Raw genomic sequence first — 15,699 nt, forward strand, 5'->3', positions numbered from 1 at the left:
GACTTATCAAGTGTCTCGGCTTTAGAATTTGCAGCAGCTTCTGAAGTGTAGCTGCGTTCCCGGGAACTAAGCTGCGTTTACCTTGACTTCCGACTACGTTGGCAACAGGTTTTCTACCGCGAGCAGGAGAGGCTCCTCACCCTCGTCCCTCCTGCCTACCCCGTTGCTTCCAAGAGCCATCTTCCCCGCTCCAGGGGTAGCCCAGAGGAAACCGGGGTACTGGCCCTTTAAACGTGACCGGCTGCGGCCGGCGGACCTAAAACTGACGTGGAACCGGGAGTAAGCGGTGTCAGACACGTGGGACAGGAGGTGTTCATCTTGGAACCGGGCAGAGTTTGTCCGGTTCGGGCTATACATTTTAAATATGGCGTTAGGAGAGTATCCGCTTTTGTTTGTCTGTATTTAGTTGTTTTCCCAGTACCCTCGTGGTGAACACTCTCAAATAAAGATAGAGTTTAAAGGACAATTTGGGTTCCCCTTCTTTACGTGCCCATATTAAAAATGGCCGCCGCCGCCTTCCAGGACGCTGGTTGCTCTGCGAACAAGATCCGGGAGGAAACACTGGGTATGCAAGTGCCGTGGGGGCACAGCCGAGGTTGCGCTGTAGAGGCTCGCGGGAGTCCTGAGCGCGCCTGAAGTCAGAGTTGTTAGGTTTCGTTCAGGCTGCTGTGGGAAGACCCAGCCTGTGGGGAGCGGCCACTTCTCTCTGCCGGAGGCTCAAGGCTTCCGCCCGGCTTGTCCGTTAGCTGAGGAGGTGGCGGAGCGGGGCCCCTGCCAGGTCGTCATGTGGGCCTTCCCGGAGTTGCCAATGCCGCTACTGGTGAATTTGATCGGCTCGCTGCTGGGATTTGTGGCCACAGTCACCCTCATCCCCGCCTTCCGTGGCCACTTCATCGCCGCGCACCTCTGTGGCCAGGACCTCAACAAAATCGGCCGGCAGCAAATGTGAGCGGTGGCATCCGGGTACCGGGCGGGAGGCCAGGGCAGAGGAAGGGGCCCGCAGGGCACGGGCGGGAACTGGGGTGCCTGACCCCGCGGAGACGGAGCCCTAACTCTGCCGACAGCTCGGGATTCTGGGAGATGAAGGGCAGCACTGGCTAACACTGGGAAGGGATGTTGTGGTTGAGGGGACCCTCGGGTGTATCAGGGATTCCAGCACTGGTGGCCTTCCCCACCCCCTTTCCTCCTTAGATGGGCCCGCACTGGTGTGCCCGCACTAGTGAGTGACCACGCCCCTTTCCTCTCCCTCCGCCCCCTCCCTTTGCTGCTGGGCCACAGCCCAGAGTCCCAGGGAGTGATCAGCGGTGCTGTTTTCCTTATCATCCTCTTCTGCTTCATCCCTTTCCCTTTCCTGAACTGCTTTATGGAGGAGCGGTGTAAAGCCTTCCCGCACCATGAAGTAAGTGGGTGAGTGGGGGCGGTTGCTTGTGGCCGGGGTCTGGAAGCTACCTGAGAGAGCTGGGGTTGTTTGGGTTTGGGTGGAGGGGCTGAGGAACGAGCAAAAAGACAGGTAGTTTTGAAAGGTGAAATGGGCGCAGGCTTGAGCTGTGACCTGCCCGAGCCTCCCCCAGTTTGTGGCCCTGATAGGTGCGCTCCTTGCCATCTGCTGCATGATTTTCCTGGGCTTTGCGGATGATGTACTGAATCTGCGCTGGCGTCATAAGCTGCTGCTGCCTACAGCTGCCTCACTACCTCTTCTCATGGTCTATTTCACCAACTTTGGCAACACGACCATTGTGGTGCCCAAGCCTTTCCGGCCCATTCTTGGCCTGCACCTGGACTTGGGTGAGTAGCCCTGCCACCACTGACCCTGTGGCCCCTACTTCAGGACACCCTCACCCTGGGAGATACCTAGCAGAGCATCATTCCTGGTACTCCAGATTCTCCTCCAAGTGTCCCTGACTTGTCCCTGTGTCTTCTAAGATCCTTTCTGTTGGTCCTTCGTCCAATCCTCTGTCCCCACCACTTTTTTTCAGTAGAATATCCTTAAGTCCTCATTTCTATGGGTGGCACACTTCTGTCTTCTTCCCCCAGGGATCCTGTACTATGTCTACATGGGGCTGCTGGCAGTGTTCTGTACCAATGCCATCAATATCCTAGCAGGAATTAATGGCCTAGAGGCTGGCCAGTCACTAGTCATTGCTGCTTCCATCATCATCTTCAATCTGGTGGAGCTAGAAGGTAGGTGGGTTTGGGAGTACGGAGAGAAGTCTGAGTGCTAAGGAAGTTGCCTGATACCTGGCTTTGAGGAGTTCCGAGGGGAATGTTAAGAAAGAAAAATAGCAGCCCTGTCATTTTTAGTTGGATTGGCACTAATAGGTAGGCCATAGTCTTTTGTTGAATGTAAACCATTTCACAGAACTTCTAAGTCAGACAGCGTCAGTCTATGACCATGATACAGAGTAAACCCAGGTCCCTTCCTAAACTTGTCCAAGTATAGACAGAACCACATTTTGTGCATCCTTCAAAGATGACTAAGGTCTCCCTCTTCTGGCTAACAGGAGCAATTGCTTCTTCCTTCTGATACCAGTTCTTCATGTTTTTTAGACAAAACTGAAATGCTCACTTATACAATTACTTCGATTGACAGCACCCAGTCTAGGGCAAAACTCCACCCCCTTGCTTTCTCCCCAGAATCACTTAAAACAAATCCTCCTAATACCTCTTTACTGAGGCATCCCATGGTTGCCTGTGGTGTGTGGTCTCCAATGTTTCCCTTGTTACAAGTCAGTAAACCCAGCTTTGAGTGCAGGTGTGTTTCTGGTGGTCTTTGGCTGATGGATATCAATGCTTATTAAAACTAACCACTTTTAGGGATGCCTGGGTGGCTCAGTGGGTTAAGTTGCTGCCTTTGGCTCCGGTCATGCTCCTAGGGTCCTGGGATCGAGTCCCACATTGGTCTCCTTGCTAGCGGGGAGCCTGCTTCTCTCTCTGCCTCTCCCTGCCACTCTGTCTGCTTGTGCGCTATTTTTCTCTCTCTGGCAAGTAAATAAAATCTTAAAAACAAACAAAAAAACCAACCACTTTTAAAGCATTATCTCATTTAAATTTTGTAACATGTGGCAGGGGTTCTTGTGAACCATATTTTATAGTGGAGGAAACTGGGGGCAAGAGAATTTAAATATGTCATGATCGAGGTCACACAGGAAGTAAAACTGGTATTCAAACCTAGGTCTGACTGATCTAAACTAAACTGAAGACAGTAACTCACTTAGGAAGGGTTCATGAACTAGAGTGGAATATTAGGAATTGCCTGGGTGACAAAAAAGGCATAGTGAGTTCTTGAATGTGACTTGGGAGACATGGAGAGTACCCCTTGTGACAGAACTTAGAGACAAAAATAGGACCCAGATATGCAGGGAAGTACTATCAACTTCTCCTTTCGTTTTCTCCTGCTTCCAAAGGTGATTGTCGAGATGATCATGTCTTTTCCCTCTACTTCATGATACCCTTTTTTTTCACCACCTTGGGATTGCTCTACCATAACTGGTAAGTGGGCCTGTGGCTAGGGGGATAGCTATGTGATGGTAGAATGAGTATGGTCCTGGTCATGACCCAGCTCCTGGAGAGGCTAAACCTGCACACACCTATGTTGAGTGTTTTCTGGATCTCTCGTTGGAAATATTCTTCAATTGCTCCCTGCCCAGTTGCAGTTAGAAAGAAGTAGTGTGGAGCCCCCGGAAGAGATGAACGCAGGGCCTTGGGTCCTGGACAGTTGCTGGAAGAGCTAGAGTCTCCTCTGGGCCAGAACTAGAGTCAGGGCTAGCCCAGGGCCCAGGGGGTGGGAGAGAATAGATGGATAGTGCCTCCACCACTGGCTCAGATCCTCTCCCCCACACAGGTACCCATCACGGGTGTTTGTGGGAGATACCTTCTGTTACTTTGCTGGCATGACCTTTGCCGTGGTGGGCATCTTGGGACACTTCAGCAAGACCATGCTACTCTTCTTCATGCCCCAGGTGTTCAACTTCCTCTACTCACTGCCTCAGCTCCTGCATATCATACCCTGCCCTCGCCATCGTATTCCCAGGTAGCCACTTTGGGGCTTGAAAGGGACATCGTAGCTTTTTCACTTGGGATGCGTAAAGCCAGCCTTATACATCTGCTGTGCAAAGGGAGTGGGCCCAAAGAAGGGCTCTTTCTACATGGTTAGCCCTTCTAAATTACAGAGCACATTCACCTACATAATTTAATAGCTCTGATCACACAGTAGTAAGCAGAGCCAGAAATAGATCTTAGATCGTTTGATGCCATGTTTGGTGCTCTTCCTATTAATTGACCACAGTGAGGAGAGTTCTTGGAGTAGTGGCCCAGTCACATAAAGCTCTCTTCCCCCTGCAGACTCAATACCAAGACAGGCAAACTGGAGATGAGCTATTCCAAGTTCAAGACCAAGAACCTCTCTTTCTTGGGCACCTTTATTCTAAAGGTAACAGGGTAACAAGGAGGTAAGGCTCTAGGCCGTCATTCGGAATTCAGGGACTGGGGATCCTAGGCCTGCATCAGATCCAAGGGGAGTTTGGAAGTACGAAGCAGATCTCCATTGCTGAAGCAGAGTTGAAGTTCTCTCCACCTCTGGCCCCTCCAGGTAGCAGAGAGCCTCCAGCTAGTGACAGTGCGCCAGAGCGAGCATGAGGATGGTGGCTTCACGGAGTGTAACAACATGACCCTCATCAACTTGCTCCTTAAGGTCATCGGGCCCATGCATGAGAGAAACCTGACCTTGCTCCTGCTGCTGCTACAGGTGTGGTCAGGGAAGGGCTTTATAGCTCCTTGTTTCCCTTTCTCCATGGTTCTGACTCTAGTGTGTTTCTCCTCACAGATCCTTGGCAGTGCTGTCACCTTCTCCATTCGGTACCAGCTTGTCCGGCTCTTCTACGATGTCTGAGTCCCCTGATGCTTGCCCTTTACTGGACAGTCTGCAGGGTTCCTGACTCAGGCCAACCTCTTTCCTGACCAGGAATGCCTCCTGGCCCAGGCCTCTACCCACCACCTCTTCTTCTCCCCGAGATTTTATACTTAGTGATTCCGTTTCGCTGTGATTATTGACATCTTGGGCATGACTTGCCCTCTACTGACTGTTGGACTTTGCCTGTGGCTTCCTTCAGCTGCCACTCTCCCTTTCCGTCCCATCTTTACAGCCTCCTGAGGTGGGATACTGCCACTTTTATGCAGTTACCCACGCCTCGGACTCTCAAGGAATATGTTGGGCCTGGGGAAAGAACCCTGGCTGCGGGATAGGGACACAGGCTTTAAAATTACTTGATATTTGACTATAAATTAAGTATTCTGATTAGTAAGGGCAGAATGCGGGGGTGGGCGGGAGCCAGGTGCTCCCAGTGGTGACAATAAAGTGTTGTCTTTTTCTTGTTGTTGTTCCTGTAGGTATATTTCCTATATGGGCATTTGAGGGTAGGTTGGGAGGGTTGGTGGAGCCAAGAGGATGCCCATCCCTCTGCCCAGTCCTTTTCCTTTCAGCATAGCAGGCTCCTTGTAACAAGAAGTGAACAGAAAGAACTGAGATCAGACGGAACATGTTGAATAAATATTGAAATCCTCACACTTCAAGTGGCGGGGAGAGCCATAAGGTTAAAGTTACCTTTGTCTGGTGTGGGACAGAACTTTTTGAGGGGCACAGAGGGAAGGGATCCCATTTCCTCTCTCTTTCACTTTCCCTTTGCAGGGTGGTAGGAGAAAGAAGGAGAGCGACCAGACCTGGAAGGGAGGGCAGTGGCGCAGACCCCGTTCCTTTAAAAATCTTAGGCCCTCACAGATTTCCCAGAGGCTCTTGGGGTGGCTCAGACTCCACCCTCTCTGTCTTCCGGTTCTGGGCTCCAGCTGTAGCGTTTAAATCTGGCGCCCTTCAAGTGGATTGGCTCGCTCAGGGAGGGGTTGGCTGGCTGCGTGCTACCACTCCTCCTCGCCTTTTTCCCCGGGCAAAAGGTTTTCAAATTGGGCCAATCGGCGGGCGCGCTCCCTCAGCCGTGGCGCGTCACGGAAGGGTTAACTGCAGCCAACCGGAGGCGGGTATTCGAGAAAAGAGCCAATCAGGAGGGCGCGGAGGTGTGCCCTGGGGGCTTATAAGGGCGGCCCCTGGGCGCGCGCGGCAGCAGTTGGACTGCGGCGGGCGGCAGTTCGTTGGTTCTGTTCGAGGCGTCTGTTTTCACCGCTCTTCTACCTCGCGCAGCATGTCGGGCCGCGGCAAGACCGGCGGCAAGGCCCGCGCCAAGGCCAAGTCGCGCTCGTCGCGCGCCGGCCTCCAGTTCCCAGTGGGCCGCGTGCACCGGCTGCTGCGGAAGGGCCACTACGCCGAGCGGGTCGGCGCCGGCGCGCCGGTGTACCTGGCGGCGGTGCTCGAGTACCTCACCGCGGAGATCCTGGAGCTGGCGGGCAACGCGGCCCGCGACAACAAGAAGACGCGGATCATCCCCCGCCACCTGCAGCTGGCCATCCGCAACGACGAGGAGCTCAACAAGCTGCTGGGCGGCGTGACGATCGCCCAGGGAGGCGTCCTGCCTAACATCCAGGCCGTGCTGCTGCCCAAGAAGACCAGCGCCACCGTGGGGCCGAAGGCGCCCGCGGGGGGCAAGAAGGCCACCCAGGCCTCTCAGGAGTACTGAGGGGCGCCCGCGCCGCAGCCGGCCCCCCATGCCACCACAAAGGCCCTTTTAAGGGCCACCACCGCCCTCACGGAAAGAGCTGAGCCACGTCGGGCCTGGGGCGGGTGGCCGCGGCGCTCGGCTCCCCCTCCCGCGTCGCCGCCGCCGCCCGACCCGCCCCTCCCCCGCGCGGGCCCGCCGGTTCTCGCGCCCGCTGCCGCCAGGCCGGAGGGCGGCCGGACTTGCCTGGCGCAGAGGCCCGAGCGCCGCCGCCGGGAGAGGGCCGGGGGTGCGCAGCTGCCCGCCGCGGCGCCCGTGACTCAGCCGCCCGGGCTCCGGAACCGCCGATGGGCCGCAGGGAGGCCGCGGCGCCTCCTGGAAGAGCTGCTCGCCGCTCTGACGCAGGGCCGAGGTGCGCGCCGAGGCCGGGACTCTCCAGACGCGGCCGGGAAGATCCGTACACTGTTGGCCCTGGCGCCCCCCGCCGTCTGCACCCGCGGGCCGGACGCTTCGGGGACCGCCGCCTGGGCCTCGGCGGGGGAGGGGCGGGGGCCCTGGTTTGCTCCCCGCGGGCAGTGGGGACCACTGGAGGTGTGCGCGCGCCCGCGGTGACCGCAGCTGGGCCCTCGGGCTCTGCCGCTCGCCCCACTTCCCTCCGGGCCACCACTCCGCGGGCCACGCACCTCCGCACCAGCACCGGCCGGTTCGCCCGCGTCTGCACTGAGCCTCCGATTGCTTCGGAACTGGAATCTCGCAGCTACAACCCACCCAAGAGTAGGACCTTACTGTAAAGGGGAGTTTCAGATGGACTAATTTTGTTTATTAAAGGATTTTTTTTTTTAAAGCAGTGTCTATTGTCATTCTTTAAGAGTTGTAGCACTGGCGACTTTGTAGACTCCTATTCTGAGGGAGGGGTGCGCGGGGGTTGGGGACTCCTTGATACATGGCCCACCTATCGGATGTCCATATGGGCTAGCTGGAGAGGGGCAAGTCCTACGTTTCTCCGATCACCACTCTTTCATGGGAGACCATTTGTTGTTTGAAATGAGAACTGTGGCAGGAACAAAGAACATTCCAGGAGAACTTTGCACAGAGGTCCCAGCCTCTGAAGAGTACAGGCTTTGTGTCTGTCCTTATCTTTGCTACAACCCCACCAAAAACAAAGTCACCTTGAGAGCTGGTTTATTAGTTGAGTTGGTTACCTACTGTGGAGGCAAGGCACTCCCCACAGCCCCAAGGTGAGGCAAGTCTCTGACCTTGCAGTTCAATCCCCTGGGGTAATCACTCCCAGGAAGCAGTGAGGATGGGGCACTGAGGGCTGGGAGGTAGGCACTGAACAATAGCAACCCAGGCACCTGTGCCCCACAGACCAGTTAGTGGGCATCATTAAGCTGCCGTGCAACATCCAGTATGTTCTTGGCTCCTTTGTTCAGCAACAAACTGGCCAGGCTGATGCCCAGGTTCTCAGCAGCCAGCTGGGCTTCTCGTGGAATGTTCCGGGCAGTGATCCCCACCAGCTGCGGATCATCCTCGGGGCCATCTTCCTGCTAGGTGAGATAAGGAGGTGGGATCTGGTCAGCAGGAAAGAGGAGGTACCAGGCAGGTCTGTTTTCTCACCCTCCAGCTTTGGCACCTGGGCAGTGACCCGGATGGTGGCCTGCATGGTCTCTTGCATGCTATCTGAGCCGTCTAGACTCCAGACTCCTCCAGTCAGGTACAGCTGGCAAAGAAAACAGGTTACCTCAGCATATTCTGAGAGAACTATTAGAAACCTGGGCTCTCGCGGGCAACTCGAGATACACAGAACGCGTCACGGTGCTCCCTTACCAGCCTTCCCTCCCACCTTCCCCTGCGTACTTGCCCATCCTTCATAGCCGTATGCACCGCCACTGGCACACTGCAACCTCCTTCCTGCAATGAGAAGTTCTCCGTGTGAGCTAGGGACTCGACAGCACCACTCGGCCAGAGCCGTCAGAGATAGAGACCTCAGAAGACGTAACTGAGACAGAGGCAGGGGCCCAGACTTGGGTCCTATCCATACATTCAAGAATGAGTTACCACTCAATAAAGAGCATTAATATGAGAAATCTCCTCCTCGACTATTCCCAACTCCTCAAGTCCCCACCCCTCCACCGATGGAACATGGACCCTACCAGATGCCTCAGGAAGGCTCGCTCGGCAATGCAGCGAAGCAGAGTCTCCGGGTCATGCAACACACCCACCAGATCCAGCATGTCCTGGTCCTTGGCTCGGACTTCCACGCCCAGGGCTCCCTGATGGAGAAACCCCCAAGATATCAGGCCTAATCTTTCCCCAACCAATGGAGGTGAGGACAGGAACCAGCCCACCTCTAACTGCTCCCCACCGTCCCTTTCAGCCCAGAAGCCTCCCAAGGCCTGCCCCTCCCTAGAAATGTTCATGCTGGGAGATGCAGATGCAGAAGGTTCTGAGACCAGCTTTTTGGTTGACAGCAGAAGAAAGGGCACATCAACTCATGGCTTCCCTGGTCAAACATACCTGACCCACAGCATACATGCATTCCTCTGGGTGTAGGATCTGCAGGGGCAGAATAGGCAGTCAGAAGGGTGAAGATGGGGGTGGCTAAAAGCAGACAATAGTGAGAAGGGGTTTCCCTACCACACAGAAAGCCTAAATAGGCAAAAGCGGGACTCTGACATTTGATCCTCAATCTTCACAGCCTGGGACCCATGTCCTGCTTATACTGTTAGAGACAGGGTGTTCAGAAAGAGAATACAGGCAGGAAAAGGAAGAAGATTAACTGGGGTTGGAACAGGGACAACCCCTACCTGCCCCACGCGGTGCTGCCAGCCCATGCGCTGTAGGCCAGCGGCGGCCAGGATGATGGCACTGAACTCCTGCAGCTCATCCAGCTTCCGTAGCCGCGTGTTGAGGTTTCCCCGCTGTGGGGAGATGCTAAGGACCACAAGCACTGGGCAGTCCCAAGCCTCACACTGCTCCCCCTGCCTGAGTCTCTCTATATCTAACATCTCTCCTTTGGTCTTCTGCTTACCGATTACAGCTAACATTTCCTTCATTACACTTGAGCTACACACCAGACGCTGATAAAGTCCTTTACAGGGACTCACTGGGTGGCTCAGTTCATTAAGTGTCTGCTGTCGGCTCAGGTCATAATCCCAGGGTTCTGGGATTGAGTCCTGAAATGGGCTCCTTGCTCAGCAGGGAGCCTGTTTCTCCCTCTCTCTGCTGCTCCCCCTGCTTGTGTGTGCGCTTGCTCGCTCTCTTTCTTTCTGGCAAATAAATAAAATAAAAATAAATATACATAAAATAAATAAATATTATAAAATAAAATTAAATAAAATAAACAAAAGTGCGTTACCTACTCCTATTTAATTTCCACAACCCAGTGAGGTAGGTATTCTAATTACTTCCATTTTACAGATGAGGAAAATGATACAGAGAAGTTAACTAACTTGACAAGGTTATAAGACCTCTGAGAAGCATTCCCTGATCCCCAAGTCTGTTACAGATGTTCCAGCTAGAAGCTTCCAGAGAATTCCCTACTTTGTGCATGGGAGTGCTTAACACATACTATTTTGAAAATTAGCTTTATAAAACACTCGATATGCTTAGAATATCAAAATACAGTAGAATATGAAATAAAAGGGAAGCACCCTCCTCCTCCCCCCACTTCCCAAGTAATCACTGTTCAGTACCACTCTGTATTATCAATGCTCATTTGTCGTCAGAACAAAAATGTAAAATTCTATAAGCAAGGACAACGTTGGTCTTGCTCACCATTGTCCCCAGTGCCAGGCACTGGCCTGGGGCTAAGAAAACATGAAGGATTATGAATGGATGGATGGATGGATGGATGGGTAGATGGAATGACAGGGCAGACACTGGAGAATAGACACTCCACTGGCCCATGCCCACTTCCTCTGGAAGCTCCTTTTGCTCTCATGACTCCCTGGGTCCTCTGGACCCAGCCTTCCTCCTTGACTACGGGCCCCTCCCTCCTTGGAAAGGATACAATGCTCTTGAACTCCAGGTGTGGGAACTTTCTCTGCAGTTGGGCTGCTCTCCGCAGGGAGCTGGTTCCCACCACACTGCTCAGAGGGTTTAAAATGAGATTTAACCCGAGATTTCCTCCTCTTGCTCCCAGCCCTCCACCATCTGTGCATGTCCCACCAGGATGCTTATCCAGGCCCCACTCACCTCTTCTCTGGCAAGGTTTCTAGGGTTTTCCCAACAAATTTTGGGTGAAAGACAACAGCATCATAAGGGTTCTCCCGCCTGGAGACAGAGGGAAAGTCAAAGAATGAGGACGAGATCTCAGTGCAGGTCACTTCCAGGCTCTCTCCATAACCAACTAGCTGGCATGTTCTCAATTTCCTGCCATGCCTGACACTCCTTGGTCCTAGAGGCACAGGGCAGAGTCCCAAAGGGAAAAGCAGAGCTTAACATGATGCCTCCCCCTACCTCACGCCCGACTTCATGGTTCTTACTTGCAGATGGCCCCGATGGTAAAGCCAGGAGGAAGCACGGTGGGCAGGTCCTTCAGGGAGTGAACGACCAGGTCCACTCTAGAGAGATGGAAGAGGGAGGCAAGGAGAAGGGATCCCAGCAGCAGGCTCCCACCCCTCCTCCACCTATGCCCACCTCTACTTTAGTGGTGTGCTTAGAGCAGATCAGGAAGCGGGCCTGCCCAAGACCTCAGGACCCTGAGCCCTTCACCCTCCCTTCTGTCCCCCTTCCCCAGCCAATCCTGCCTTCCAGGCAGCCGGATCGCTCAGAACCAGGACACTCCCCTTTTCTGAGGCCTGAGAAACCCACATATGAGCCTCCCTCTAGCCTATCCAAAGGTGGAAGCCCCATAGTCTAGCTGATATCCAGGTGTGATGTGCACAGGGGTCCTAGCAAGAGACTGTGTAAGAACGGTCTTTCACTTACTCATTCTTCTCCAGCGCATGTTCCAGCTCCTTGGTAAACAGACTCTTCTCTCCAATCTGCCAGTCAAAAAAGAGCCTGAGAGGGGCATCTAGGTGGCTCAGTCGGTTAAGTGGCTGCCTTCAGCTCAGGTCATGATCCCAGGGTCCTGGGATCAAGCCCCATGTTCGGCTCTCTGCTCAGGGAGGGAGTCAGCTTCTCCCCCTCCCTCTGCCCCTTCCACCCACTGTGCTCCCTCCCTCCCAGACTTCTTTCTTTCAATTAAATTAACAAATCTTTAAAAATAAAAAATAAAGGGCGCTTGAGTAAGCTCAGTCAGTTAAGCCTCTGTCTTCTACTTGGATCAAGATTTTGGGGTTCTGGGACTAAGTGCTGCCTTGGGCTCCCTGCTTCTCCCTCTCCCTCTGCCCTTCCCTTGTGCACACGCTCTCTTACTCTCGTACTCTCTCAAATAAATAAATAAAATATTTACAAACAATAATTAAAAAATAGAAAAAGAAAGAAAGAAAAAAGAAAGAGCCCCAGAGTGAATCTCTTGGGGGAAGGAAAGAGGGAGGGAAAAGGACTGGGGGGAATATGTTACCTTAGAGAGTGCAGTATCAAGAATCTTGTCCCCTGTGGTGGACATAGCAACTGAGGAGAGAACCAACCAGAAGCTCACTGATCAGTATTTCCTGAGCCCAGCAGTGTGGATGCAGAGGCACATATACCCCAACCCCTGCCCTCTAGGAGTGTAATGAGCTAGGAAGAGGACTAAACACCCCAATAGAAAGACCCAAAGCAGAAGTGTTAAACGCCAGGCTGGCCCAGCAAGTCAGAGTTGGAAGTGTTCAGAGGAGGAAATGGCCCTCCAACTGGGGACAGCCAAGAATTCTCGGAGGTGGGGTGCCTGCGTGGCTCAATGGGTTAAGTGTCTGCCTTCAGCTCGGGTCATGATCTGGGGGTCGTGGGATGGAGTCCCACATCAGGCTCCTTGCTCCGGGGCCTGCTTCTCCCTCTCCCTCTGCCTGCTGCTCCCTCTGCTTATGCTGTCTCTCTGTCAAATAAATAAATAAAATCTTAAAAAAAAAAAAAAAAATTCTCAGAGGCAATGGGATGAAGCTTTGAGCCTAGGGAAAGCCAGAAATGCTGTGTTTGCCTCTCTGGGGGCAGAAGGGCTTCCTTCCCTTTAGCTTCCACTCCTGTCCAGAAAACTCACCGATTTCGAACTGCAGACCTGGGTAGAAGGCTTTCAGCATTGCCACCACACTGTCTGTCTGTATGCGAGCCAGCTGGAGGCAAACATTCCGATTAGTCCTATCCTTCCCTGCCACTACCCAGAGCTCACACCCTCACTGGGTGAGGGACATACTGAAGGAGCCGGAATTCAGAGAGGGGTTTGAATTGCCTACCTGGGAAGGAGAGGGGTCTGGTCTGGGACCTCTCTATACCCCGACAGCTTGCCCAGACCCTCTCTCCACAGAATGCAATATGCCATTCTCCTGGGATTTAAAACCCCGCCACCCCATTTATCTTCCATTTCTGAGATCCTGGGAATTAACCCTCTGGGCCCCCCAGCTTGTGATACCGCCAGCACAGAACTCTTCCCACCAACTTCCTCCGCCTGGTAACTGTACTAACCTGGCTCTTTCGGGTACCCACACGAATCACTCTCATCTTTGGGCCGTTTTCTTCCTGCAGAAAATAAAATCCCCAAGTCACAATCCCCTCTGTTCCTTGTGTTCTTCAACACCTTGTCCAAGAACCAGAATCACAGGCCTGGAAGCAAAGGACCTCAGCCCCTGGCCTGCGGCCTGCTGAGCCTTGTTGTGGGTAAATACTCTGACCCTGATCCGTTTACCTTCCTCAGAACCTTCTGCCCTCCTCACGGATCAAAAGAAACAGAGACCTGAGGGAAGCACCAGCAGGACCCACGGTTGCTGTTGCGTTAATAACCGGACACTGAGCCCTGAGGCCCATCCTGGCTAAGCCTGTGGGAGTGCTGCACACAGACAGGTGGGTGAAGAGATAAGGCCCATCAGCCTGGCCACAGGGAGGGAGGCTCCCCCAGCAGACAGGGGCAGGGCAGCTAGGGCTGCCGAGACTGCGCTGAGTCACTGAGGACAAGTTCGGTATCCACAGCACAGCAGGTGCAGGTGTGTTGCCACCTTGATGGGAACAGCTACCCCACAGCTGCCACACCACGATCCCATAATCCGGTTGGAACACAACAGAAAGGACTGGGGTCAACAGATCTTAGGGAGAGTCTTGCTCAGCCTCTTGGCAGGCTGACCTTGAGCACATCCTCTCCTCAGTATCTGTTTATCTATAAAATGAAGAGGTTTGGACCCTAGTATTTTCTGTCTCAGATGTTCTACAAGACTTAAAAGGCTAAGCTGCCTAACGTCCATTCACCTCGAGTGCGACCTCTGGTCGCACCAACCAGAAATACTGGAACGTTGCTGACCAAGCTAGGAACTCAAAGGGACACACCTCTTCTTCCTGCCAAGGCACCTGTGACAAAGGTGTTCAGTGCCATGCAGGTAGAACTGCGTGCTTCAGTCTGAGGTCCTATCTCTTTCTAGATCAGAGAGTAGGCACTGTACATAATGTCAACTTTCCCTATTCTGAGATCTTCATCCCATGGAGGTGCTTTGCAGGCAAGCCTCTGGGCCCTCTGTTGTTGGAGGATGTGACAGCTGGCTGCTCCTGGACCCTAGTCTACAGCATTGCTATCAGTTCTCCCATAAATAAACCCTATGGACCCTATGGACCCTGAGCCAGTCAGGTTAGGCCTGAAATGCTAAACATGGCCCCTAAAATTCTGGGCCACTGGGAGCCCACAGAAAGTAATCTAAGGTTCCAGAAACTGCTAGGTTGAAATAATCCCTTAACTGCATCGATTCTGCATGGCATATTTTATTCCATTAAAAAATATTTATTAAACCTGTATATGCTGGAACAATTACTTTTAATCTTCATGAAAACTCTTATCAAGTAGACAGGGCAGGTATCTCGGGGACCATGTTACAGGAGCAACTGAGAAGTGAAATGACTTGCCCAGAGTCATGCAGCTAATAATGGGAAAAAAGCTGGAGCCAGAATCCAGATTTTCCTACTCCTCGTCCAGTGCTCAAGAAAGTCTGTAGTGACAAAAAATCCGTCTCCTCCCCAGCAGGCTGCACGTCGGGAGATAAGCAGCTGCCCCATCTCTTTCTTATCTCAGACTGGCAGTGGCCTCCACCCGCTTTAGTTGCATCTATGCAAGCCCAGAGATCCTGCTGCGAGCTAGGGAGAAGACTCAAGGGCGCCGCCCCACCCACCACAGTAACCCAAAGGTGTGTCTCAGCTGGGGACCTTAAGAGTAGGCTGGGGCTGGGTGACCGCTAAAAGAGAAAAAAGGGAGAAGGCGCACTTCCAAGAAGTTTGTGTGCAGGTGGGGGACTTGCGGGTACGCTCTCCTCTCGGGATCCAAACTGGAACAGATTCCCAAAGTGGCCGAATCCCGCCTCGGCCCTGTCTCGTTGTGAAAGGGTCCCGGGAATAGCACCTCCTCTGGGGGAGAACTTTCCTGGGCTGGGTCATTAAATCTAGGGCGGTGGATGCCAGGCACGGACGGCGGAACCCCACCCAGATGCCCGCAGGGATGCGGGTTTCGTTCCAGACGATCTTTCCACTCTTAACCCCGCCCCCGCCGCTCACCCAGTGCCCCTGTCCTTCCTAAGGGCAACCCAGCTACTGGCCCTTTAAAAACTGTTTCGGGGAAAAAAAGAAATGACGGATAGTCGCTCCGACCAATAGACGGCGGAGGGTGGCAACCTGGAGCCAATCGTTGGGCCGCCAGTCCGGAACGCCGAAGTTGCGAGAGTCCCCCGCTCAGTACTCACCGCTGTCGCGGCCCCGTTGCCGTTGCCAGACATGGCTGTGCTCGGGAGGTAGGTCCGTGGGCGTGCCGCCGAGGTCCCCCGGGAGCCGGGGGAGCCGGAGGGCCCGGCCAGCGGGCAGCGGGTGCACGCGGGACCGAACTCCTCCTGCAGCCTCAGACTCAGGGCTCTGCGTCACTTCCGGCGCCCGCCCTCAGCCTGGAGGACCACCCTCGGGGCGGGAATTAGAACGGTTGCGACAGAGACGACCTTACCCACCTGTTACCGTCTCTGCTCCGTCAGGCTGGTGGAGACGGTGGATTCTCGTC

General features: G+C 53.9%; 3 protein-coding genes across 9 annotated transcripts; 2 read left to right on the forward strand and 1 right to left on the reverse strand.

The window, feature by feature from the left end:
• Positions 1 to 568: 568 nt before the first annotated feature.
• DPAGT1 (dolichyl-phosphate N-acetylglucosaminephosphotransferase 1) lies at positions 569 to 5,366 on the forward strand. Of its 4 annotated transcripts, XM_059415750.1 has the most exons (9): positions 574 to 945; positions 1,279 to 1,399; positions 1,572 to 1,785; positions 2,035 to 2,181; positions 3,405 to 3,489; positions 3,842 to 4,030; positions 4,342 to 4,429; positions 4,589 to 4,744; positions 4,823 to 5,366. In XM_059415750.1, exons 1-9 carry the CDS (start codon positions 785 to 787, stop codon positions 4,886 to 4,888), a joined length of 1,227 nt encoding a protein of 408 aa, XP_059271733.1. In that variant the 5' UTR covers positions 574 to 784; the 3' UTR covers positions 4,889 to 5,366. The 4 variants fall into 4 exon arrangements, with proteins under 4 accessions (XP_059271723.1, XP_059271733.1, XP_059271742.1 ...); XM_059415740.1 differs by having other exon boundaries at positions 569 to 945; positions 4,589 to 5,366; XM_059415759.1 differs by lacking the exon at positions 1,279 to 1,399 and having other exon boundaries at positions 866 to 945; positions 1,588 to 1,785; positions 4,589 to 5,366.
• A 737-nt stretch (positions 5,367 to 6,103) lies between these two features.
• LOC132027084 (histone H2AX) lies at positions 6,104 to 7,443 on the forward strand. Its single transcript, XM_059415824.1, has one exon. The coding sequence runs from the start codon at positions 6,189 to 6,191 to the stop codon at positions 6,618 to 6,620; it is 432 nt and encodes a 143-aa protein (XP_059271807.1). The 5' UTR covers positions 6,104 to 6,188; the 3' UTR covers positions 6,621 to 7,443.
• A 321-nt stretch (positions 7,444 to 7,764) lies between these two features.
• HMBS (hydroxymethylbilane synthase) lies at positions 7,765 to 15,579 on the reverse strand. 4 transcript variants are annotated; one of them, XM_059415791.1, is made up of 14 exons: positions 15,395 to 15,579; positions 13,149 to 13,202; positions 12,727 to 12,799; positions 12,112 to 12,161; positions 11,532 to 11,587; positions 11,087 to 11,164; positions 10,797 to 10,874; positions 10,612 to 10,687; positions 9,407 to 9,520; positions 9,117 to 9,155; positions 8,753 to 8,872; positions 8,457 to 8,510; positions 8,233 to 8,319; positions 7,765 to 8,143 (listed from the first exon to the last, which is right to left on the reverse strand). In XM_059415791.1, exons 1-14 carry the CDS (start codon positions 15,425 to 15,427, stop codon positions 7,973 to 7,975), a joined length of 1,083 nt encoding a protein of 360 aa, XP_059271774.1. In that variant the 5' UTR covers positions 15,428 to 15,579; the 3' UTR covers positions 7,765 to 7,972. The 4 variants fall into 4 exon arrangements, with proteins under 4 accessions (XP_059271774.1, XP_059271764.1, XP_059271784.1 ...); XM_059415781.1 differs by having other exon boundaries at positions 7,765 to 8,146; positions 15,395 to 15,577; XM_059415801.1 differs by lacking the exon at positions 15,395 to 15,579 and adding an exon at positions 13,369 to 13,477 and having other exon boundaries at positions 7,765 to 8,146.
• Positions 15,580 to 15,699: the final 120 nt, after the last annotated feature.

The sequence above is a fragment of the Mustela nigripes genome, chromosome 1, assembly GCF_022355385.1.
Source record: "Mustela nigripes isolate SB6536 chromosome 1, MUSNIG.SB6536, whole genome shotgun sequence".
In the NCBI taxonomy this organism is placed as follows: domain Eukaryota; kingdom Metazoa; phylum Chordata; class Mammalia; order Carnivora; family Mustelidae; genus Mustela; species Mustela nigripes.